Source organism: Mya arenaria, chromosome 14 (genome assembly GCF_026914265.1).
Source record: "Mya arenaria isolate MELC-2E11 chromosome 14, ASM2691426v1".
Lineage (NCBI taxonomy): Eukaryota > Metazoa > Mollusca > Bivalvia > Myida > Myidae > Mya > Mya arenaria.
In genome coordinates, this window is record NC_069135.1 from 58,627,105 (window position 1) to 58,652,624 (window position 25,520).

Consider the following 25,520-nt stretch of genomic DNA (forward strand, 5'->3'; position numbering starts at 1 on the left):
TAACGAAAAAGTTTTAACAGGTGAACATATTCGTATATTTTCTGTATTTGCATAAATTCTAAACATTCCCACCCAGCCAATTTACAACGAAATTGACCACAAAATCATAAATGTGCAGTTCATTAAATAGTACATGAATAAATTATGAAAAGCTTCAACTATTGCCAACATATTCATAATGACTAAAAATGCAGTTAATAAAGTCAGAATACCAGAATATTAGGACAAGTTAGTGCGGAGGCGTTTAAAATGCGTGCTTAGATGTGAAACACGTGTTACAGTTTGAAACACATTTAGAAAGAATATTTAGATTGATGCATTTAAATGCGTTTTCCGATATAAACGCAATATTAAAAGTGCACAAGAAGGGTTTGAACTAGGCGATGCAAACGGTGATCTAAGGTGACTGAAAAACTTGGGACATGAAGTGTAATGTGTACATGGTTCATTTGTGGGACCCTCCGTGACTTAAAAAATGTTGTCTTTTTATCAATAAAATTATATTAATATAATTATTATCATTATCATCATCATCATCATCATCATCATTCTTCTTCTTATTTATTTATTTACTATTTATTTTATTTATTTATCTATTTATTTATTCTTATGGAGGATGAGAAGGAGCTTCCCTCGGACCCCTAAACTTTATCGGTTTAAATTCTCTACGGTTTTGTATATAGCATACACTCGCTATGATAAAGGCAAATATGTTCGGAACTGCTTTAAACTGTTCTAGTTTCAGGCCAACTGTTCTCTTCTGGACTCAAAGTCTGTTCTGAATTTTAAAAGATTATTTGGAGGCATCACTCATAACCATTTGGAATTTCTTAGTGTTGTCGCTATCGTAGCTCAATACTTAAGAAATATTACACACCACTGAGGGTCATATGCCATTAAAACATTATATTATACCTCACATAAATTTGTCCTTTCTTTATATATATATATAATCTCGATCGGTCCGTACATCACTGTATTTTGATGAAAATCCAGTTTTATGACGTCAGCGGGCATATTATATTTTTGGCCGGTCCGGACCTCGCCAAAAATGTAATATGGACCGCTGACGTCATACGATTGGTTAGTGCGGCTTGCTATTTTTACAACGGCGAAAATTTGTCGCAAGTAAACATTATTAGGTTTGTTAAATAAAACACATTTAAATCGCTTTGAAAATAGTGTCTTGTAATGAAAAGTGTTCGGTATAATATAAGAAATATAACACACCACTTCGGGCCATATGACATTATAAGGACCGGTCAGTCAGCCCCCGAAGGTCCATATACACCTTTGGTGGCTGACTGGCCGGTCCTCATAATGTCATATGACCCTCAGTGGTGTGTAATATTTCTTAATTATATTACTATTCAATATTTTTAGGCGCTTTAGATGTGTCTTATTGAATAAAGCTAATAATGTTTACTTGCGACTATTTTCGCCGTTGTGAAAATAGCAAGCCGCACTTACCAGTAGTATGACGTCAGCGGTCCATATTACTTTTTGGCTTGGTCCGGATCGGCCAAAAATATGATATGGACCGTTGACGTCATAAAACTAGATTTTTATTACAGTGATATACGGACCGATCTACTTTATATATACAAAAAGGGACTCATTTATGTTAGTTATAATATATGTATATATTAGGAAATGTGTTATGTATGGTGGCTGCATGACGTATTACTGCCGTAAGATAACATGACAGCGTTCACGAATTGTTTCGTGTTAACCACTTAATCATCGCGATATTTATCTAGCTATCTAGTTAATATTCGCGATACTTTTTTGGTAGATAAATATCATAAGACTAAAAACAGACTTGAAAGTTCAGAACTGGCACCTACTACCCTTTTTAGCTATACAACACTAACAGGTTAACTAGTTATGATGTGCGAATTCCACTTATTAAGTAACATACTAACTGGTTAACTAGATAAGATTCGTGTTACCACATATATTCAAATGCACCTTTGGCTTCTATCAGTAATAACACGACCAGTTAATCATTCGGAACTCCTCGGCCATTTTATCGAAAACAATCGCAAACCATATCTAAATAAACTGTTAGCGCCTGAATCTGGAATGGGACGTTCTTACGGCAGTTGTATGCTCAGTCCTACAGTTTATGCCAGAAAAGTATCAATATCAACCCAATTATGCTCAATGACATGTACAATTAAATGAAATGGATATTTAGGTTTTATAAAATGTATATTTATGTATTACATGTATATCTAACAGTGTCAATCATGCAGTTATAATAACGTTTGTTATATATGTTTTTTTTGTAAAGAATAGTTTTTTCGCCTTTTTCACAACAACTTTCTTTTGCTGCATTTTTGGAACAAGAAAAGAATACTGCTAACTTGACACATTGCTATTTTTCACTTTACGATGATTACGCGTAATTTAACATTAAATCATAGCAACATTATCCAATTGCAAACAGTCTCATAATTATAAAGTCTAAAGTTTGTAAACTCTGAAGTCATCACTTGGATTGAGGTTCGTATGTTTTCCTGTTAAATACTTTCTTGATTAAATTATAATAACTCTGGTTTTACTAAGTGCAGTGGGAAACGAAACCCCAGATGCAAAACTTCCTTACCTAAATGGCGCCCGAGGTTTCTGGACTTTAGGTGATATCATCGAGTTTTAAGTGACACAAGTTGGCATATTACGTACAGACGGAATCACAGACAGAGACGACCAAGGGCAAATCTATATGTCCCCCCCATTTTCTTGGGGCATAAGATGTTATATTAAAAGAAATGTACTATTTTAACCATTTGCCAAGAAATAAGGTCATATATTGATGTACTTGGATATTCTTATTACTTATAACACAGCTTACAACTCTTTTTTTAATCTGAGCACTATATTACCTTGATGCTGAAACTAAACTTTCATAGGTTTCTATTGATACATTGACATGGTGGTCTTTGCTAAAATGCATTTCAAAAAAACATCATTGCCCACTTTTCATGTGAATTATATAAGCCCTCTTTATGCTTGTGTATCTTCGTTTATGTAATTTTCTAGAAAATTCATTTCCTAAAATGTAGCTTTTGAAACAGCGATTAAAATCTTCTTTACTGACACAGTTAAATCAACCTTTGTTTTCTTTGTAAGATTTCTCTTCTTAATTTGCATTGTTGTGTGAGAACATTCTTCATTAGAAGAGTGATTAAACATTATACACACTGCATGTAAGCTTTCCATATGCTATATAAATATATCATTAACTATTTTGTCTTTGCTTTTGGAATTATCATAAAACATTGCTACCTTATTTCAATATATATATAATACTTGTTTATAAGCAGTTTAAGTCATTATCATCATATGAGAAATGATCACAACAAAGCAATAATGTATCTTAAACCTCTATGTCCGGACTTTTGATATCATACCAGTATATTTGAATGTTATATGACTCATTTTATTTTAATATAATATTTAAAATTATCAAACTTCTTCTGATCATTTGCACTCCTACATGCACAGTTAATGTAAATGTATAATCACAGCAGTCACTGAACTTTTATTAAATGTTTCTGTAATACAATGTATGTAGAGCATTTTTCCAGAAATATATATTTTCACCATATTATTTTCTCTTTGCGAAAAGGAAATATACATATTAAGAATCGTATAATAGGGTAATAACTTATTAGTAGTGCGTTTTAATCACGGGGAGATGGAATTCGACTCAAGTCGCACGAGGCGCTTACTGACTGAAATCAAAATCTTAAAACATCAACAACAGTTGAATAAGACATTCCGGATCAACGCGTTATTAATATATTATATATCATTGGTTTAAATTACTTAAAAGACACATGATTTCGTAATAAATGTTATCTTCATCACAAACTTGTTTTATGACGTCATTTAAACATTGCACAATGATACTTGATGGACGTCAGTAAAGTGGATTTCGGACTACCGTATATAATAATAATAATAATAAAAATAATAATAATAATAATAATAATAATAATAATAATAAAAATAATAATAATAATAATAATAATAATAACTATGATAAACAAAAAATTTACAAAAGCATTCGATAATAATATTATTTTAATAATCAAGTTAGCGAAAGTTGAAATACCAATAAAAACCTAACATAAAATGGCCCAAATCTCAAGACAAGAACAGCTATTACAATCAAATTAGTGAGGCAAACAGTTCCCAGCAGTGAAAGAGTCAAGTGGTCAGTTTACAGCTATGGTATATTAGTTCCACTGATAAGCCCGGGCATCAGCTTGATACTCCGTAGCGGCATAAACTGTAGGACTGTGCTATCAAAGTTATGTTCAGTGACAGATATGCCTTCACATATTTTACTTTGTAAATGTTATGAATGTTTTGAATATTATAAACAATGCAAAAACACCTTAGTAATAGAGTGTTTCACAAATTTGTAGATTTAACTGATAAAGATACTAGTTCTGTTATTCACTGTTTAGCTTATGTGATATGATATTCACACCTATACAGTTTAACTATACTTAACACAGGCCCCAAGGCTTAAGATTTTCGAGAAATTGGGGCCAGTGTTTTTGCTGCGTTTTTGGCGTGCTTATATGTCGATGAATAAATGGAATACAAAATTTAATTGTAATGTATCTTCCATACAAACATAACATTAAAACAGTTCCAATCTCCTCTCTTGTTCAATGGTACCCTTATTTATTTATAATATGTTCAAATGGTGATCCAGTTTCCATCTCTGGGGCATGTTTCTGACGTTATTTACAGATAAGCTTTTTTCTGTTATAAACATCCTGGTAGCTGCTTATAATATAGTCGGTTAGTTAGCATTGGTTGTTTTGAAACGCCGTTGCACGTACCACTCTAATCTCAAGTATCATATTATCCACTTTCCTTTATAACGAAACAACATTCAAGCGAGCACTTGGATCGTAAAGCAGTTTTCCTGTTGTTGATTTTTTCTGTGTATAGATAACTATATACTGTATAAGATCAGGGACTTTTCTTAAATTTGTTTGAGTTTATAGTGTATTGATAAGAAAAAGAATTAAAAACAGTAATGCATGTGGAGGCGGTTTGTGCGCGGCTGCTGGTGGCCCTGGGGATTTGCTGCTGGGCGGGGACGGCGCTAGGGACCATCAAGGTGAGTCATAACGGACGTCCAGCCCAAACGTTTGGTTAGAATTTCCTTTCCAGAGTGTCATGTTTATATATTTAAAACAGCTTTCATCATTCAGTATATTTTATCATGTTCACGAGCCTTTAATGACCTTGAACGTTATAATATTATGTAGACACCACATACTTTATGATAAAGGACAAGGTTATTTGGTCTTTAATTTCAGAGAGCGGAAATTACGTCACTGCATGTGGATTCCGACATTCAGTTTCGGTACGCCACGACGCAGGTGACCAGTCGCCTAAAGAATCCACTTGACCAGAAGTCTGAGGCGCTGTTTGACGTCACGCTGCCAAACGAAGCATTCATTACAAACCTTACTCTGTCAGTACCATTATATTAAAATTATGAATTACGGATCGCATGATCTTAAGATGTGTATGGTTTTATACTAACAAATATTAAAGAGTTTGTTTTTGGAATTGCGGTAATACCGGGCCCCAATTTCTCGACACTCCTTAAGCTTAATAGGCTTAAGTCGCTTATATCAGTAAGCTAAAATACATACTAATAATGGATTTTGATAAATGAAAAATGGTTTCTTCTATTTAGCATACATATTTTTATTATATAATTTATAAAAACTCTTAAAGAAGTAAATATAACGCATATTATAGAACAACATAAATAGTGAGATTAGCTTAATCCTGTTATAAGGGACTTAAGAAGTTTCGAGAAATTGGGGCCGGGACTCCATTGTTATAATGAATATGTTGCAGAGAAGTGGACGGACATGTAATGGTAGGGGAGATCCAGGGGCGGGAGGAGGCAAAGCGCCGCTACGAGGCGGCCAGAGACCGAGGACAGACTGCCGGCCATATCGCCACCAGGTACTAGTATAGCAATTTCCCAAACATGACATAATACGGTTTAACGTAACATGGCTATGGAAACCGTTTATGAAAAACATTGTTTGGTATTTGTGCTTAGCACCACATTCACGTTTTGCCTTCGGTTATAATTCATCTGTAAAGAGCTAATCCGTTATCTCTTATGTTCGAACGACAGGAAGATTCATCTGTAATGAGCTAATCCGTTATCTCTTCTGTTCGAACGACAGGAAGATTCATCTATAATGAGCTAATCCGTTATCTCTTCTGTTTTTACAAGAAGGTAAATCTGTCATGAGCTCATCCGTTATCTCATCTGTTCTTATGAGAAGGTACATCTGTCATGAGCTAATCCGTTATCTCATCTGTTCTTACCATAAGGTAAATCTGTCATGAGCTAATCCGTTATCTCATCTTTTCTTACGAGAAGGTACATCTGTTATAAGCTAGTCCGTTATCTCTTCTGTTCTTACCAGAAGGTAAATCTGTCATGAGCTAATCCGTTATCTCATCTGTTCTTATGAGAAGGTAAATCTGTCATGAACTAATCCGTTAGCTCATCTGTTCTTACGAGAAGGTAAATATGTCATGACAGGGGGGTACACGTAATCCGAATCTGCAAGGGTTTAAGTGAGGTTTTGGAGCTTGATATGCAAGATGGCGACGAAACCATGACGAAATAGGATTTTTGGAACCTGTTTTCGCCTGGTAAGTGGTATAAAGAATATATTTCAAAAATATCATGACGCGCATTCGGCTCTACAATTACCATGCCTCACTCGGCTTTTTATTTCATGCGTCTAGGTTGAGGAATAAAAAAGTTATTGAAGGAAAACCTTCGGCCAGCCTGTTGTTTACAAATGTGGGAAGCGAGAATTTGATACTTTTTAGGACGTTTAAGTTTCAAAAACACATATTTTTGCAACGGTTTCTGCTTTAACATTATTTGAATGTGGTATTTTAATTTCCTGACAGTTCCTTTGCTGTACAAGAGCCTTCATGGTAATTTTATTTTGGTTTAACCACCTAAATGTGTGCTGAAAATAGTTCAACAACCTTTTGGCATCTGCACTGAAATACACGCTTATAAATGAAAACAAACTGTGTGACAAATTAAAATTTTGACAAACATTCCATAATATTATGACGTTATCTCTTCTGTTTTTATGAGTAGGTACATCTGTTATGAGCTAATCCGTTATCTCTTCTGTTTTTATGAGTAGGTACATCTGTTATGAGCTAATCCGTTATCTCTTCTGTTTTTATGAGTAGGTACATCTGTTATGAGCTAATCCGTTATCTCTTCTGTTTTTATGAGTAGGTACATCTGTTATGAGCTAATCCGTTATCTCTTCTGTTTTTATGAGTAGGTACATCTGTTATGAGCTAATCCGTTATCTCTTCTATTTTATGGGTAGGTACATATGTTATGAGCTAATCCGTTATTTCCTCTGTTCTAACGACAGAAAGATTATTTTGTTACGAGGTAGTCCGTTATCTCTTCTGTTTTTAAGTGTAGGTACATCTGTCATGAGCTTACCCGTAATGTCTTAAGTTCGTACGATCAGACACATATTCTCTTAAGTTATCCGTTTACTCTAACGATCTTATGTGAAGCATATTACTTTAAATAAGCTTATTCGTTATCATTTTTAACAATAAGTTTGTGCTTCATAAATTCATAGGGGAGAGTGCCTATCATGGCATCACTGATAGTCTTTTATAACACATTTGATTAATGTCGACATTACACCATTCCCCAGGAGTCGAGAAACTAACCGCTTCACGCTGTCTGTGAGTGTGGCGCCCTTCGGTAAGGTCACCTTCAACCTCACCTACCAGGAGCTGCTCCGCCGGAAACATGGATACTATGAACAGGTGCGCCGCGTTAGCCATTCTAGCCAATCAAATTGCTATTTTAAATATCTACCTTTTTACTTCAAATCCGACACATGGTCATTGAAATATTATCATTCGCACACATACTTTTAATTTTGGCAATAGAAGGCTTTGAATCGCCGGTGTTTGGTTTGAAAAAGGCTTCTGTACTAAATTTGTAGTGAAAACCAACCCGATGTTTGGCAACGTACTCACTCGCTGTAAAAATGTCTTAAACGAGTGCTAGCACATAAAGTTGTATTTTAACATCATTACCTAATCAAAGTCACTCTGATCATCGGCATAAAAAAGGCAACAGCAGCAGCGTCGCCGTTGTCTTAGTCGCCATCAACGTCACCTTTGTAATTAAGTCAAAACGTGAACCAAATACTTTATCTTGACATAAGTTTAAGACAGCAAAACATTTCTTATATCTATGGTGGTTCTATAATATACTGAATACTTCTATCTAACTTTGCGACAGAGCACCTGTGACGTGGGTTTCAGCTATGTTTCTATATTTGTCCTTTTTTCTCTCGGTCAGGTGGTGTATATTGACCCAGGGCAGGAGGTTGCAGACCTGCAGGTGCGAATATCTTTAAAGGAGGCTCGCGACATCACCCGTCTTACAGTGCCACCACTTAGGAACGACCTTGACCCATATATAGCAGGTAACACGCGGAACTAATGAAGGGTCACATCGTCACGCATGGGCTCCGTTTATGTACAGTCGCGTATAAGGAAAGTATACCTGGTGATCAATTGAGATTGCAAGTATATTTGTAGCTAAGTGCTAGAACCCATATTTGGCACTGCATTCGTAAGAAAACAGAAACCAACAGAATAAGTAGGCAACTTGCGTGAAACCAGAACCATCAGTAGGAAAACTGCATAACACAATCAGAATCAGTAAGCAATTCGAAGGCATCAGTATCATTAGAAATACTTCCGCAGTGGCGTAGCTACATATAGGCCTTGTAAGCCTTGGCCTACAACTTTTTTGAAACCTGACAAAATTCAAATAACCCAAAAATGCAATTAAAACTTACTATTCGAACACTTTGACCAACACAAAAGTTTGTTTTATTTTAACCTAGCAAGTTTGGTGTTTATCTAAACTATGTGCAGGGTGTATTGCTTGATTTTATTGTTATCATTGGAAATATTGTTGAATTTGTGTTATGTGCATATAAAAAGTCCCCAAATTTACATGGAATCCCCGGGCCTACAAGTTTCTTAGGCCCTAGCTGCGCCACTGTTCCGTGATGAACCCATCAACCGAAGGAAGGAAAACAACATGAACTTATCAGCATAAGTGGAGAAATTGCATGTAGCAATCAGAATTAGAAGGAAAACCGCATGAACCCGTCAGATTCAGTAGAAAAACTGCATGAACACATCTGCATCAGTAGGAAAACTGCATGAATATGTCAGCATCAGTAGAAAAACTGCATGAACCCGTCAAAATCAGTAGGGAAACTGCATGAATATGTCAGCATCAGTAGACAAACTGCATGAACCCGTCAACATCAGTAGGAAAAATGCATGAATATGTCAGCATCAGTAGACAAACTACATAAACCCGTCCGCATCAGTAGCAAAACTACATAAACCCGTCCGCATCAGTAGCAAAACTACATAAACCCGTCCGCATCAGTAGCAAAACTACATAAACCCGTCCGCATCAGTAGGAAACTGCATAAACCCGTCCGCATCAGTAGGAAACTACATAAACCCGTCCGCATCAGTAGCAAAACTACATAAACCCGTCCGCATCAGTAGCAAAACTACATAAACCCGTCCGCATCAGTAGCAAAACTACATAAACCCGTCCGCATCAGTAGGAAACTGCATAAACCCGGAAACTGCATGAAACCATGCACTTCAGAAGCGAGACCACACGCACACATCGTTATTTGTAGTGTCGCTTATGTACAGTCTGGTAACAAGTTTTCCTAGTGTTAAATTGAGTAAATTTGTGTACAAGGACCAGCTTGCTCCAGGATCAGCTAGTGTTCATATAGGTTTATGCATCATTAGCTATATCTTAGGTACAACTTATAAGTTAATGTACAAAGGGAATCTCACTGTCAACATGTTATGACTATATACTGTCGACCATTATTGACCACATTTTTATATGACCTTATTCAGGGTACACTTTTATATACTAGATTTAAAAGATGTTGAATTAACTGTGCTCAGTAGAAAGTATGGACTACTACATTTCGGTTGGTATTTTAACTGTTGTTTTTTAAATATCGTTTGGCGATTCTCATCAATTTTAATTTTCAAACAATTAAATTTTCATCATAAGTTTAATAAACTGATACCTGCCCGTTGTGTGCATACAGATGTGGAGAACATGACGCAAGTAAAGCGGTCGTCCGACCGAGAGGCGGTGGTGGTGTTCCGTCCGGATCTGGACTTTCAGCGGGCACAGGCGGCCGGTGGCCTTGCGGGCCAGTTCGTCCTCCAATACGACATAGACAGGACGATGACCGGCGATGATATACTGGTTAGTTTAATTATGGCTTGCAGCATTTAAACTGTATGAACCCATCACTATTACCAAGAAAACTGCATGAATGCATCAGCATCAGTAGGGAAGCTGCATGAACCCTTCAACATCAGTAGAAAAACTGCATGAACCCGTCAGTATCAGTAGGGAAACTGCATGAACCCGTCAGCATCAGTAGGGAAACTGCATGAACCCGTCAGCATCAGTAGGAAAACTGCATGAACCCGTCAGCATCAGTAGAAAAATTGAATTAATGCATCAGCATCGGTAGGAAAAGTGCATGGACCCGTCAGCATCATTAGAAAAACTGCATGAACCCGTCATTTTTAGATGGAAAACTGCATGAACCTGTCAGCATCAGAAGGAAAACTGCATGGACACGTCAGCATCAGTGGGAAAACTGCATGAACCTGTCATTATTAGATGGAAAACTGCATGAACCTGTCAGCAACAGTAGAACAAATGCCTGAAACCATCAGCATCAGTTGGAAAACTACATGAACCAATCAGCATCAATAGAAAAAAAATGCATAAACCCGTCGGAATCAGTTGTAAAATTGCATGAACCTATCAGCATCAGAAGGAAAACTGCATGAACCCGTCAGTAAAAGTTGAATAACTGCATGAACCCATCAGTATTAGTAAGAAAATTGTATAAACCCATCAGCAGCAGTCGGAAAAACTGCATGAACCCATCAGCATCTGTAGTAAGCTGCATGAACCCATCAGCTTCAGTAGAAAAACTGCATGAACCCATCAGTATTAGTTGGAAAACTGCATTAACCCGTCAGTATTAGTTGGAAAACTGCATGAACCCATCAGTATTAGTTGGAAAACTGCATGAACCCGTCAGTATTAGTTGGAAAACTGCATGAACCCATCAGTATTAGTTGGAAAACTGCATGAACCCATCAGTATTAGTTGGAAAACTGCATGAACCCATCAGTATTAGTTGGAAAACTGCATGAACCCATCAGTATTAGTTGGAAAACTGCATGAACCCATCAGTATTAGTTGGAAAACTGCATGAACCCATCAGTATTAGTTGGAAAACTGCATGAACCCGTCCCATCAGTATTAGTTGGAAAACTGCATGAACCCATCAGTAATAGTTGGAAAACTGCATGAACCCATCAGTATTAGTTGGAAAACTGCGTGAACCCATCAGTATCAGAAGGAAAACTGCATGAACCCATCAGTATCAGTAGGAAAACTGCATGAACCCATCAGTATCAGTAGGAAAACTGCATGAACCCATCAGTATCAGTAGGAAAACTGCATGAACCCATCAGTATCAGTAGGAAAACTGCATGAACCCATCAGTATCAGTAGGAAAACTGCATGAACCCATCAGTATCAGTAGGAAAACTGCATGAACCCATCAGTATCAGTAGGAAAACTGCATGAACCCATCAGTATCAGTAGGAAAACTGCATGAACCCATCAGTATCAGTAGGAAAACTGCATGAACCCATCAGTATCAGTAGGAAAACTGCATGAACCCATCAGTATCAGTAGGAAAACTGCATGAACCATCATGTGCATTATTGGAAAAACAACACAATCCTTCCACACCATTACGGACAATGCAATTACCAATCATCATTTGTAGGAATACTGAACCCTGGCCTTCCCCATAGACCAATGAACATTAGAAGGAAACTTGCATGATCGTTTCAGTTTCCTTCGTTATATACACCATTTTCATTTGTACATCTTCGAAATAGGGCCACGCAAAATTCATTTTAGCGAGTTCATGTTACGCCTCACGCATTGAAGAAAGATGCTTTAAAAATATGCACGAGCATTATCAATTATATAGTATATAGTTAAGAATTTATGAACAGACAGAAATACATCAACGTGTGGGTATGTGACATGTTGTGTGGGTATGTGACATGTTGTGTGGGTATGTGACATGTTGGTTTGTATCATTTCAGCTGGTGAATGGGTACTTCGTCCACTTTTTCGCCCCCGAGAACTTCCAGCCGCTCCCTAGTGACGTCCTCTTCATACTCGACGTCAGTGGATCCATGAAGGACACAAAGATGAAACAGGTACACACGCCTGCGCTGACTGACTGGCTTTCTAGTCCTGGGCTGGTATTCTATACTGGTCTTAACTGGATCTAAGAACGATGTAGCTAATCCGATTGCTTGTTATTTATAACTGACCAATAGAGTGAATGAAGTCAATCATGTATGACCATGAGATTGACTTAAGTTACATATTGAATACCACCCCATGTCCTCTCAGGGCAAGTTACACCTATTCGGAAGTGCCTACTCTTTGTTACGTGCCTTATTTCTTTAAGTTAAAACATGCCCGCGAATCAAAGCATGGTTATGCCATCTGAAACCATTGGCTACATTCCATATTTATAGGTTTTAGATGAGGCTGAATGGTTTTAGATTTCAAAAACAGGCTGAACATGCTGGTTCTACTTGATCTTCTTTTATTGTTAAAATTTTCACCGCATTTTTTGTACTCGTACACCGGATATTGTCATTTTACCGAATACACAGAGGTTACGTTCAACCATTTATTTCTTAGGAGAAACGGAACTTTTCTTACGTTGTTTAATGTATAGTACGTAAGCGGAGCTTTCTCCTCATGGAGGGTGTCGGGGGTCTCGAAACACCAAAAATGTGTTATTTCGCGTGCAAATTGGTCGATTGTCATTGAAATAAATAGAGATTTTATTTAGTAGTCTGTGACCTCTAACAGTCCGTGCGAAACTCGTCATGTCGGAGCTGACTGGTTTTGTACATGTGCTCATGACGTTGTGTTTCCTTTTACACGCAATGGTGGCAAATTACTACCGTAGGATAACATGTTAATGTTCGCGAAGAGTTTCGAGTTAACCACTTAAAGATGCACTCTTACTCCCAAAAAAGATTTAACGCAATTAATACCATTGTTTGAATATACCAAACAGGTAATAATAATCTAGAAATCTAGTTAATATTCACGGAACTTTTTCGGTAAGATAAATATTATAAGACTTAAACAGGCACTAGTTACAATTTTAGCTGTACAACAATAGCAGGTTAAATTCCAGAATCAGGGGCGGGTCCAGCAATTGATGATAGAGGGAGCGTAACTAAGGGGCGCGACCTTTTGAAATATGGCCCTACCTCAGAACCGAAAGTTTATGAAAATATTTGCATTGGGGTTTGAGGTATTCCCTCAAGAAATTTTTAACAATTTGTAGTCGGAAGTGCTGCATTTTAGCGTATGTTATTACTTTTTTCTCCCATATTAAAATAAATAAAATAAACTTGGACGATTTTAGAGGGGGTGCGGGCCGGGTTCACCCCAACTAAATCCGCTAGTGAGAATTCCACTTAGTATGTAACATAATTAGATTAAATTCGTGTTACCTGTTATCCTGACCAAATGATTTAGCAACTGGTTATATACTTATGATTTGCGAGTTTCGCTTAGTTTGCGGCAGTAATATGCCACCATAGGAAGCCACATCCTCGGCACCCAGTGTATTATAAGTATTAAATAGGTTATAATACGCTGGGTGCCGAGGATGAGGAAGCCAATGTTACAATAAATTATCTATAAATGTGATCAACAGATGAAGACGGCCATGCTGTCTATTTTGGGTCAGCTAAATGCTCATGACCGGTTCAACATTATCACATTCTCCAACAAAGTGAGCGTCTGGCGGTCTGAGATGGCTGAGGTGGCGGATGAGGACGTGCGTGAAGAGGCGCTTTTGCACGTGCAGACACTGAAGGCTGGTGGATGTAAGTAGCGTTTTATAGGCGGTTGGGTCTTTTTTGACGGGGTTGTGTCATGCTAATTTTATTCAAAATCAGTCAAATTAATACAAATTAAATGTCTTCGGTAGTGTATCGAAAACGCCAGAATGTGTTTTCAATTCATTTCCTTACTGTTGAAATCAATTAAATTACAAATAGTTATAATTGAAAATAAATATGATTTTTTATAATGCTACTTTGTTAACGGTCGAAGGTATGTACATTTTCCAGACCGTTTAGCTCAGTTGGTAAAGTACTTTATTTCAGGGACTGATATAGAAAAAGCCCTTGCAGCGGGACTTGACCTGATGCGGCCCAGCAAGCGTGGAAATGCAGGGGTCGAGGTCCGCTCCCCCATCATCATGTTTTTAACGGACGGCGAGCCAACAGAGGGCGTCATGGGCACGGACAACATACTGAGCAGTGTCAAGAACAAAAATGAAGGCCAAGTGGCGATATTCTCGCTCGCATTTGGCGGGGATGCAGATTACGACCTTGTCAAAAAAATAGCCCTACAGAACCATGGAATTGGACGGCGGATATATGAGGCATCAGATGCTGCAATACAGATTGCAGGCTTCTACAGCGAAATTGGAGTGAGCCTGCTAAGTAACCTGACATTCCGCTACCTTGATGTTCCTGTGGAAAACCTGACGCGCAGCCACTATACTAACTACTTCAATGGCTCCGAGATCGTGGTGTGCGGCAGGTACGAAGAACTCCATGGTCGTTCCCTGACCGTCCAGGTGACGGCAAGTTCAGAGAAAGGTCCTGGCACGATACTTCAGGCGGCGGAGCGTGCAGGCGAGGCCCAGGGTAATACGAGCGAGCCCAATTCCATGTTTGAGGAGCTAACAGAGAAGGTATGGGCGTATCTGACCATCAAACAGTTGCTCGAGGAGGAGACGGCCACTACGGACAATGACCAGCGTAGTGCGCTCAAGGACAGGATTACCAATCTTGCTCTGCAGGTTAACACTCGAAACCGTTGAATTAGAGTCCCTTATGTATGACCATAATAAAATGGCGACCCTAGTGTTTGTCCACATTAAGCTACCGCGGAAAGCCTTAGAAATTAATGTAAATGTGTTCTGCCCGATAACCAAAGTTATTAAAGTTGTATATGTCTCTCTTAGATATGTTTGACTAATATCATCATTCTGTATAATAATATTTTTAAAAGTAACATACCAGCTTGAATGAATTGGGTTATCTTGCGTTAGTTGAAGCAGCAACATTATCTGAATACTTTCATTATTTTAAAACCTTAGCTAGACCATGTCCACATTGTACCGTAAATCCACAACATTAGAATACTAGGTAATACAATAATGTACTCTACTCGTGTTATTTCATCTGTTTATTGAACATTGAACCATATTTATTTCAGTACGGGTTTGTGACGCCGCACACGTCCATGGTGGTCACAGAGCTTGCGGACCAGCCGCGCCAGGCGGCCGGAGAAGGCTATATCTTTGAAGAGCAGGCATATCATAGTACAGCTGGTATATCATAGTAGAGCTAGTATATCATAGTAGAGCTGGTATATCATAGTAGAGCTGGTATATCATAGTAGAGCTGGTATATCATAGTAGAGCAGGCATATCATAGTAGAGCTGGTATATCATAGTAGAGCTGGTATATCATAGTAGAGCTGGTATATCATAGTAGAGCTGGTATATCATAGTAGAGCTGGTATATCATAGTAGAGCTGGTATATCATAGTAGAGCTGGTATATCATAGTAGAGCAGGCATATCATAGTAGAGCTGGTATATCATAGTAGAGCTGGTATATCATAGTAGAGCTGGTAGATCATAGTAGAGCAGGCATATCATAGTAGAGCAGGTATATCATAGTAGAGCTGGTATATCATAGTAGAGCTGGTAGATCATAATAGAGCAGGCATATCATAGTAGAGTAGAGCTAGTATATCATAGTAGAGCTGGCATATCATAGTAGAGCTGGCATATCATAGTAGAGCAGGTATATCATAGTAGAGCTGGCATATCATAGTAGAGCTGGTATATCATAGTAGAGCTGGTAGATCATAGTAGAGCAGGTATATCATAGTAGAGCAGGTATATCATAGTAGAGCTGGTATATCATAGTAGAGCAGGCATATCATAGTAGAGCAGGCATATCATAGTAGAGCTGGCATATCATAGTAGAGCTGGTATATCATAGTAGAGCTAGTATATCATAGTAGAGCTAGTATATCATAGTAGAGCTGGTATATCATAGTAGAGCTGGTATATTATAGTAGGGCTGGTATATCATAGTAGAGCTGGTATATCATAGTAGAGCTGGTATATCATAGTAGAGCTGGTATATCATAGTAGAGCTGGTATATCATAGTAGAGCTGGTATATCATAGTAGAGCTGGTATATCATAGTAGAGCTGGTATATCATAGTAGAGCAGGTATATCATAGTAGAACTGGTATATCATAGTAGAGCTGGTATATCATAGTAGAGCAGGTATATCATAGTAGAGCTGGTATATCATAGTAGAGCAGGTATATCATAGTAGAGCTGGTATATCATAGTAGAGCTGGTATATCATAGTAGAGCTAGTATATCATAGTAGAACTGGTATATCATAGTAGAGCTGGTATATCATAGTAGAGCTGGTATATCATAGTAGAGCTGGTATATCATAGTAGAGCTGGTATATCATAGTACAGCTGGTATATCATAGTAGAGCTTGTATATCATAGTGGAGCTAGTATATCATAGTAGAGCTTGTATATGATAGTGGAGCTAGTATATCATAGTAGAGCTGGTATATTATAGTAGGGCTGGTATATTATAGTAGAGCTGGTATATCATAGTAGAGCTGGTATATCATAGTACAGCTGGTATATCATAGTAGAGCTAGTATATTATAGTACAGCTGGTATATCATAGTAGAGCAGGTATATCATAGTACAGCTGGTATATCATAGTAGAGCTAGTATATCATAGTAGAGCTGGTATATCATAGTAGAGCTGGTATATCATAGTAGAGCTGGTATATCATAGTAGAGCTGGTATATCATAGTAGAGCTGGTATATTATAGTACAGCTGGTATATCATAGTAGAGCAGGTATATCATAGTACAGCTGTTATATCATAGTAGAGCTAGTATATCATAGTAGAGCTGGTATATCATAGTACAGCTGGTATATCATAGTAGAGCTAGTATATCATAGTAGAGCAGGTATATCATAGTAGAGCAGGTATATCATAGAACAGCTTGTATACCATAGTACAGCTGGTATATCATAGTAGAGCAGGTATATCATAGTAGAGCTGGTATATCATAGTAGAGCTGGTATATCATAGTAGAGCTAGTATATCATAGTAGAGCTGGTATATCATAGTAGAGCTGGTATATCATAGTAGAGCTGGTATATCATAGTAGAGCTGGTATATCATAGTAGAGCTGGTATATCATAGTACAGCTAGTATATCATAGTAGAGCTGGTATATTATAGTACAGCTAGTATATCATAGTAGAGCTGGTATATCATAGTACAGCTAGTATATCATAGTAGAGCTGGTATATCATAGTAGAGCTAGTATATCATAGTAGAGCTGGTATATCATAGTAGAGCTGGTATATTATAGTACAGCTAGTATATCATAGTAGAGCTGGTATATTATAGTACAGCTAGTATATCATAGTAGAGCTGGTATATCATAGTAGAGCTGGCATATCATAGTACAGTTGGTATATCATAGCAGATTTAGTATATCATAGTACAGCTAGTATATCATAGTAGAGCTAGTATATTATAGTACAACTAGTATATCATAGTAGAGCTGGTATATCATAGTAGAGCTGGCATATCATAGTACAGTTGGTATATCATAGCAGATTTAGTATATCATAGTACAGCTAGTATATCATAGTAGAGCTGGTATATTATAGTACAGCTAGTATATCATAGTAGAGCTGGTATATCATAGTAGAGCTGGTATATCATAGTAGAGCTAGTATATCATAGTACAGTTAGTATATCATAGTACAGTTAGTATATCATAGTACAGTTAGTATATCATAGTACAGTTAGTAAATCATAGTACAGTTAGTATATCATAGTACAGTTAGTATATCATAGTACAGTTAGTATATCATAGTAGAGCTGGTATATCATAGTAGAGCTGGTTTATCATAGTAGATCTAGTATATCATAGTACAGCTTTTGTATCATAGTAGAGCTGGTATATCATAGTAGAGTTGGTATATCATAGTAGAGCTAGTATATCATAGTACAGCTAGTATATCATAGTAGAGCTGGTATATTATAGTACAGCTAGTATATCATAGTAGAGCTGTTTATAGTAGTACAGCTGGTATATCAAAGTATAGCTGGTATATCATAGTACAGCTAGTATATCATAGTAGAGCTGTTTATAGTAGTACAGCTAGTATATCAAAGTATAGCTAGTATATCATAGTACAGCTAGTATATCATAGTAGAGCTGTTTATAGTAGTACAGCTAGTATATCATAGTACAGCTAGTATATCATAGTAGAGCTGTTTATAGTAGTACAGCTAGTATATCATAGTACAGCTAGTATATCATAGTAGAGCTGTTTATAGTAGTACAGCTAGTATAACAAAGTAGAGCTAGTTTATCATAGTACAGCTAGTATATCATAGTAGAGCTGTTTATAGTAGTACAGCTAGTATATCATAGTAGAGCTGTTTATAGTAGTACAGCTAGTATATCATAGTAGAGCTGTTTATAGTAGTACAGCTAGTATATCATAGTACAGCTAGTATATCATAGTAGAGCTGTTTATAGTAGTACAGCTAGTATATCATAGTACAGCTAGTATATCATAGTAGAGCTGGTATAACATAGTAGAGCTAGTATATCATAGTACAGCTAGTATATCATAGTATAGCTGGTATAACAAAGTAGAGCTAGTATATCATAGTACAGCTAATATATCATAGTAGAGCTGGTATAACATAGTAGAGCTAGTATATCATAGTACAGTTAGTATATCATAGTACAGTTAGTATATCATAGTACAGTTAGTACAGTTAGTATATCATAGTACAGTTAGTATATCATAGTACAGTTAGTAAATCATAGTACAGTTAGTATATCATAGTACAGTTAGTATATCATAGTACAGTTAGTATATCATAGTAGAGCTGGTATATCATAGTAGAGCTGGTTTATCATAGTAGATCTAGTATATCATAGTACAGCTTTTGTATCATAGTAGAGCTGGTATATCATAGTAGAGTTGGTATATCATAGTAGAGCTAGTATATCATAGTACAGCTAGTATATCATAGTAGAGCTGGTATATTATAGTACAGCTAGTATATCATAGTAGAGCTGTTTATAGTAGTACAGCTGGTATATCAAAGTATAGCTGGTATATCATAGTACAGCTAGTATATCATAGTAGAGCTGGTATATTATAGTACAGCTAGTATATCATAGTAGAGCTGTTTATAGTAGTACAGCTGGTATATCAAAGTATAGCTGGTATATCATAGTACAGCTAGTATATTATAGTACAGCTAGTATATCATAGTAGAGCTGTTTATAGTAGTACAGCTAGTATATCATAGTACAGCTAGTATATCATAGTAGAGCTGTTTATAGTAGTACAGCTGGTATATCAAAGTATAGCTAGTATATCATAGTAGAGCTAGTATATCATAGTAGAGCTGTTTATAGTAGTACAGCTAGTATATCATAGTACAGCTAGTATATCATAGTAGAGCTGTTTATAGTAGTACAGCTAGTATATCATAGTACAGCTAGTATATCATAGTAGAGCTGTTTATAGTAGTACAGCTAGTATAACAAAGTAGAGCTAGTATATCATAGTACAGGTAGTATATCATAGTAGAGCTGTTTATAGTAGTACAGCTAGTATATCATAGTAGAGCTGTTTATAGTAGTACAGCTAGTATATCATAGTAGAGCTGTTTATAGTAGTACAGCTAGTATATCATAGTACAGCTAGTATATCATAGTAGAGCTGTTTATAGTAGTACAGCTAGTATATCATAGTACAGCTGGTATATCATAGTAGAGCTGGTATAACATAGTAGAGCTAGTATATCATAGTACAGCTAGTATATCATAGTATAGCTGGTATAACAAAGTAGAGCTAGTATAGCATAGTACAGCTAATATATCATAGTAGAGCTGGTATAACATAGTAGAGCTAGTATATCATAGTACAGTTAGTATATCATAGTACAGTTAGTATATCATAGTACAGTTAGTACAGTTAGTATATCATAGTACAGTTAGTATATCATAGTACAGTTAGTAAATCATAGTACAGTTAGTATATCATAGTACAGTTAGTATATCATAGTACAGTTAGTATATCATAGTAGAGCTGGTATATCATAGTAGAGCTGGTTTATCATAGTAGATCTAGTATATCATAGTACAGCTTTTGTATCATAGTAGAGCTGGTATATCATAGTAGAGTTGGTATATCATAGTAGAGCTAGTATATCATAGTACAGCTAGTATATCATAGTAGAGCTGGTATATTATAGTACAGCTAGTATATCATAGTAGAGCTGTTTATAGTAGTACAGCTGGTATATCAAAGTATAGCTGGTATATCATAGTACAGCTAGTATATCATAGTACAGCTAGTATATCATAGTAGAGCTGTTTATAGTAGTACAGCTGGTATATCAAAGTATAGCTGGTATATCATAGTACAGCTAGTATATCATAGTACAGCTAGTATATCATAGTAGAGCTGTTTATAGTAGTACAGCTAGTATATCATAGTACAGCTAGTATATCATAGTAGAGCTGTTTATAGTAGTACAGCTGGTATATCAAAGTATAGCTGGTATATCATAGTACAGCTAGTATATCATAGTACAGCTAGTATATCATAGTAGAGCTGTTTATAGTAGTACAGCTAGTATATCATAGTACAGCTAGTATATCATAGTAGAGCTGTTTATAGTAGTACAGCTAGTATATCAAAGTATAGCTGGTATAACAAAGTAGAGCTAGTATATCATAGTACAGCTAGTATATCATAGTAGAGCTGTTTATAGTAGTACAGCTAGTATATCATAGTACAGCTAGTATATCATAGTAGAGCTGTTTATAGTAGTACAGCTAGTATATCATAGTACAGCTAGTATATCATAGTAGAGCTGGTATAACATAGTAGAGCTAGTATATCATAGTACAGCTAGTATATCATAGTATAGCTGGTATAACAAAGTAGAGCTAGTATATCATAGTACAGCTAATATATCATAGTAGAGCTGGTATAACATAGTAGAGTTGATATATCATAGTACAACTGGTATATCATAGTAGAGCAGGTATATCATAGTAGAGCTGGTATATCATAGTAGAGCAGGTATATCATAGTAGAGCTGATATATCATAGTAGAGCTGGTATATCATAGTAGAGCAGGTATATCATAGTAGAGCTGGTATATCATAGTAGAGCTAGTACATCATAGTAGAGCTGTTACATCATAGTAGAGCTGTTACATCATAGTAGAGCTGGTATATCATAGTAGAGCAGGTATATCATAGAAGATCTAGTAGGCCTATCATAGTAGAGCTGGTAGATCATAGTAGATCTGGTATATTATTGTGGATCATAGAAACCTAGATATCATATATTTATGTGGTAAGTGGTGTTTCATGAAGTTCGTTACTGTAATTTCAACAAAATGTTTCCAAAAATATTCTATATTTTACATTGAGACAATCGTTGAAAGTGTTTTATGACCTTCAGTTTGGATTTGTTTTAGAGTCGGTACAAGACGTTCAGGTTGGCCTGTCCATCCTCCGTCCTCAGTCTGCTGGGTTTGTCAATCCAGCAGTCCAGCACAGCGACGTAAAGCATACATTTAGTGTGGCCTTGCTGCGTCGTGATCCTTTGCGCCGGCCTTACTCCGTGCCTAGTTTACCAGGGTATGGATTATCAATGCCGTATGTGTCCGACAAGAACGTGAATGGTCAGCGCAAACGGAAGTTTAAAAAAAGAAAACCAAGTACGTTAATGTCAAAAAAGTAGTTGTGATGAAATGTAATGACGCCACAATGTCCACGAAACGTTACAAGGCAATTTTCTATCGCATATGTATTAGCGCCTTATGGCCTAGATTTAAGTTGTACAGCTACTTTATAAATTTTGTTTCAGGTAAAAATGGGAGAAAACAAAAAGGTATAATAATTAATTCTGATTTTTGTTCTTTTCTACAACACTTTTTCTACTTAGAGTGATGCTTTTCGTAAAGGATTTTAAAATAACTTAATAAAAACATGAATGTTTAGTAAATTATGTGAATTAATGGCTGTATTCTGAAACATTTAACATAACGGGTATAACATTCTGGTGTTTCAGGGCGCGGTTCAAGATTTCTGCTGGCTCTCCTCCCTCCTATCAAGACGCCCATATGTCTGCCCCTGAGCCCCTCAAACACACTACTGTATGAGGACATAGGTAAGGCCCCCTGCACACGACCGTAGTACTTTCAATACAGCTTATACGAACAGTATCTTATCATTGCCAATTTCTAATTGGCTCAAATATCGGGAATGGCATTCTGAACTGATGCCTCGGGACAAAAGTTCAGAAGTCATCACCTCCAGATCAGAAGCGTTTGAAAATTATTCGGTATTCTCCGTGAACCAATTAAAATTACAAAACTATTACCGGAAATTCACGAGTTTAAACAATATGCAGTTTATTTGAAGAATCTCTGTTAAACCCATTACGTACCTATGACGTAGCCTCACGCGCGGGAAACAGTTCATAAAGTTTACCATTCAACAGTTCAAAACATAGCAATGTTGATTACTATTTGTAAAACAGTCGAAACTATTGAATTACGTTTTTTATAGGGCATGGGGCAATAAACTTTGAATATTCAAATATCATCTAGCCATTTGCTGACAGTAGATCTAAATTAGATGTAATTTTAAGATTTTGAACATATTATCATGGATCAAGATTCACTCTATATTGCCTTCTTGAAAACATGACAAATATGAACATTTGAAATACGTTAATCATGCTTTAAACACTCTTTGATATTGTTTTTATCTGTATTATTCACGTATATTTCCAGATAAACAGTTGAAGATAAGTGCTATGTACCGTAATAAGTATATCAGCGAGATAACTCTCACATATAGCGGCATCATCCCGCATACAACCGTCATTAATAAGTAAGTATTAAGTATTACCGCCATGTTTTGTAAGAAGTACCTAAAAGTGATTTCCCATATAAAGGCACAAACCCACATTCAGCCGTCATTTAAAGTAAGAATGCTGCTCTCAGTGTGTGTATACCACGTGACAAATTGCGTCATAAATGCTACGACGGAAGATCACACTTTGCTTCGAATGAAGACTTTAAACAAAGATCTTCAATTTTTCTTCACCATTTTAAATGAGACATAGCGCCGTCTACGCCGCTAACAGAGCCCCGCATTCGGTCTTTTACCAGAGTTTGATTGAGAGTTTATTTTCTTTAAACACTTCGACAAACCTTTTTACAATACGGCCGTCTGACGGAGCACTGTCAACACATTACTTTGAAAACATGTTTGTCGAAGTATTTGATTAATCTAATCACCTTATCAAACTCCGGTAATAAAACGAAGGCGGGGCTGTTTAAGCGGCATACACTGCCCTTTGTTTCATTTAAAATGGTGCAGTAAAAAAAGTTATCTTTGTTTTAAGTCTTCTTTTTAGCAAAATATTGCCTTCCGACGTAGCATGTATGACGTAATGTATCACGTGGTACACACACATTGGCTCTGGTACGTAGGAAGCATATCAGCATGATAACCTCTACATAATTATAACGATCAATTACCAATCCGTGATAACAAAGTTAGTATTGCACACCACTGATGCCGTCCATATGATGAAGGAGACAAAAAAACCGCTGTGGTCTTTATGGAGTATATCAGAGAGATAACTCTACAAAACATCACCGTGATAACAGAGTAAGTATTGTACATAACTCCTGTTGTCCGTAGAAAGTATATTAAAGAGATAACTCTACCAAACATCACCGTGATTACAGAGTAAGTATTGAACATGACCTCTGTCGTCCGTAGAAAGTGTATCAGAGAATAATTCTACCAATGTCACCGTAATAACAGAGTAAGTATTGAACAATACCTATGTCGTCCGTAGAAAGTACATCACAGAGTTAACATTGCCAATATCACCGTGATAATAGAGTAAGTATTGAACATTACCTCTGTCGTCCATTGAAAGTATATCATAGAGTTAACATTGCCAATATCACCGTAATAACAGAGTAAGTATTCTACCAAACATCACCGTGATAACAGAGTAGGTATTGAACATTTCTTTTGTCGTCCGTAGAATGTGTATCAGCGAGATGACTCTTCTAAACATCACCGTGCTCACAGAGTAACTATCGGAAATTTCCTTTGTCGTCCGTAGAATTGGATCAGAGGGATTACTCTACGAAACATAACCGTGATAACGGAGTAAGTTTTGAACATTTCCTCTGTCGTCCGTAGAAAGTGTATCAGAGAATAACTCTATCAAACATCACCGTGATAACAGAGTAAGTACTGAACATGACCTCTGTCGTCCGTAGAATTGAATCAGAGAGATAACTCTACCAAACATCACCATGATAACAGAGTAAGTATTGAACATTACCTCTGTCGTCCGTAGAAAGTGTATCAGAGAATAACTCTACCAAACATCACCGTGATAACGGAGTAAGTTTTGAACATTTCCTCTGTCGTCCGTAGAAAGTGTATCAGAGAATAACTCTACCAAACATCACCGTGATAACAGAGTAAGTATTGAACATTTCCTCTGTCGTCCGTAGAATTGAATCAGAGAGATAACTCTACCAAACATCACCGTGATAACAGAGTAAGTATTGAACATTACCTCTGTCGTCCGTAGAAAGTGTATCAGAGAATAACTCTACCAAACATCACCGTGATAACGGAGTAAGTATTGAACATTTCCTCTGTCGTCCGTAGAAAGTGTATCAGAGAGATAACTCTACCAAACATCACCGTGATCACAGAGTAAGTATTGAACATTTCCTCTGTCGTCCGTAGAAAGTGTATCAGAGAGATAACTCTACCAAACATCATAGTGATAACAGAGTAAGTATTGAACATTACCTCTGTCGTGCGTAGAATTGAATCAGAGAGATAACTCTACCAAACATCACCGTGATAACAGAGTAAGTATTGAACATTACCTCTGTCGTCCGTAGAAAGTGTATCAGAGAATTACTCTACCAAACATCACCGTGATAACGGAGTAAGTATTGAACATTTCCTCTGTCGTCC

General features: G+C 36.7%; 1 protein-coding gene across 4 annotated transcripts in view; it reads left to right on the forward strand.

Annotated features, from left to right (window-relative positions):
- Nucleotides 1-4,901: 4,901 nt before the first annotated feature.
- Nucleotides 4,902-25,520, forward strand: part of LOC128217313 (inter-alpha-trypsin inhibitor heavy chain H6-like) — a 33,579-nt gene continuing 12,960 nt past the window's right edge. Inside the window, exons 1-14 of one of the 4 annotated variants that reach the window (XM_052924390.1) lie at nt 4,903-5,149; nt 5,352-5,509; nt 5,905-6,015; nt 7,779-7,893; nt 8,438-8,564; nt 10,248-10,411; nt 12,355-12,471; nt 14,004-14,175; nt 14,458-15,161; nt 15,581-15,695; nt 21,965-22,207; nt 22,357-22,380; nt 22,561-22,659; nt 23,288-23,387. In XM_052924390.1, the coding sequence (XP_052780350.1) occupies nt 5,066-5,149; nt 5,352-5,509; nt 5,905-6,015; nt 7,779-7,893; nt 8,438-8,564; nt 10,248-10,411; nt 12,355-12,471; nt 14,004-14,175; nt 14,458-15,161; nt 15,581-15,695; nt 21,965-22,207; nt 22,357-22,380; nt 22,561-22,659; nt 23,288-23,387 (2,333 nt within the window). In that variant the 5' untranslated portion in view covers nt 4,903-5,065. Of the gene's footprint in view, nt 5,150-5,351; nt 5,510-5,904; nt 6,016-7,778; nt 7,894-8,437; nt 8,565-10,247; nt 10,412-12,354; nt 12,472-14,003; nt 14,176-14,457; nt 15,162-15,580; nt 15,696-21,964; nt 22,208-22,356; nt 22,381-22,560; nt 22,660-23,287; nt 23,388-25,520 lie in introns of all 4 variants that reach the window. The other 3 variants (XM_052924391.1, XM_052924393.1, XM_052924392.1) reach the window with 3 other exon arrangements.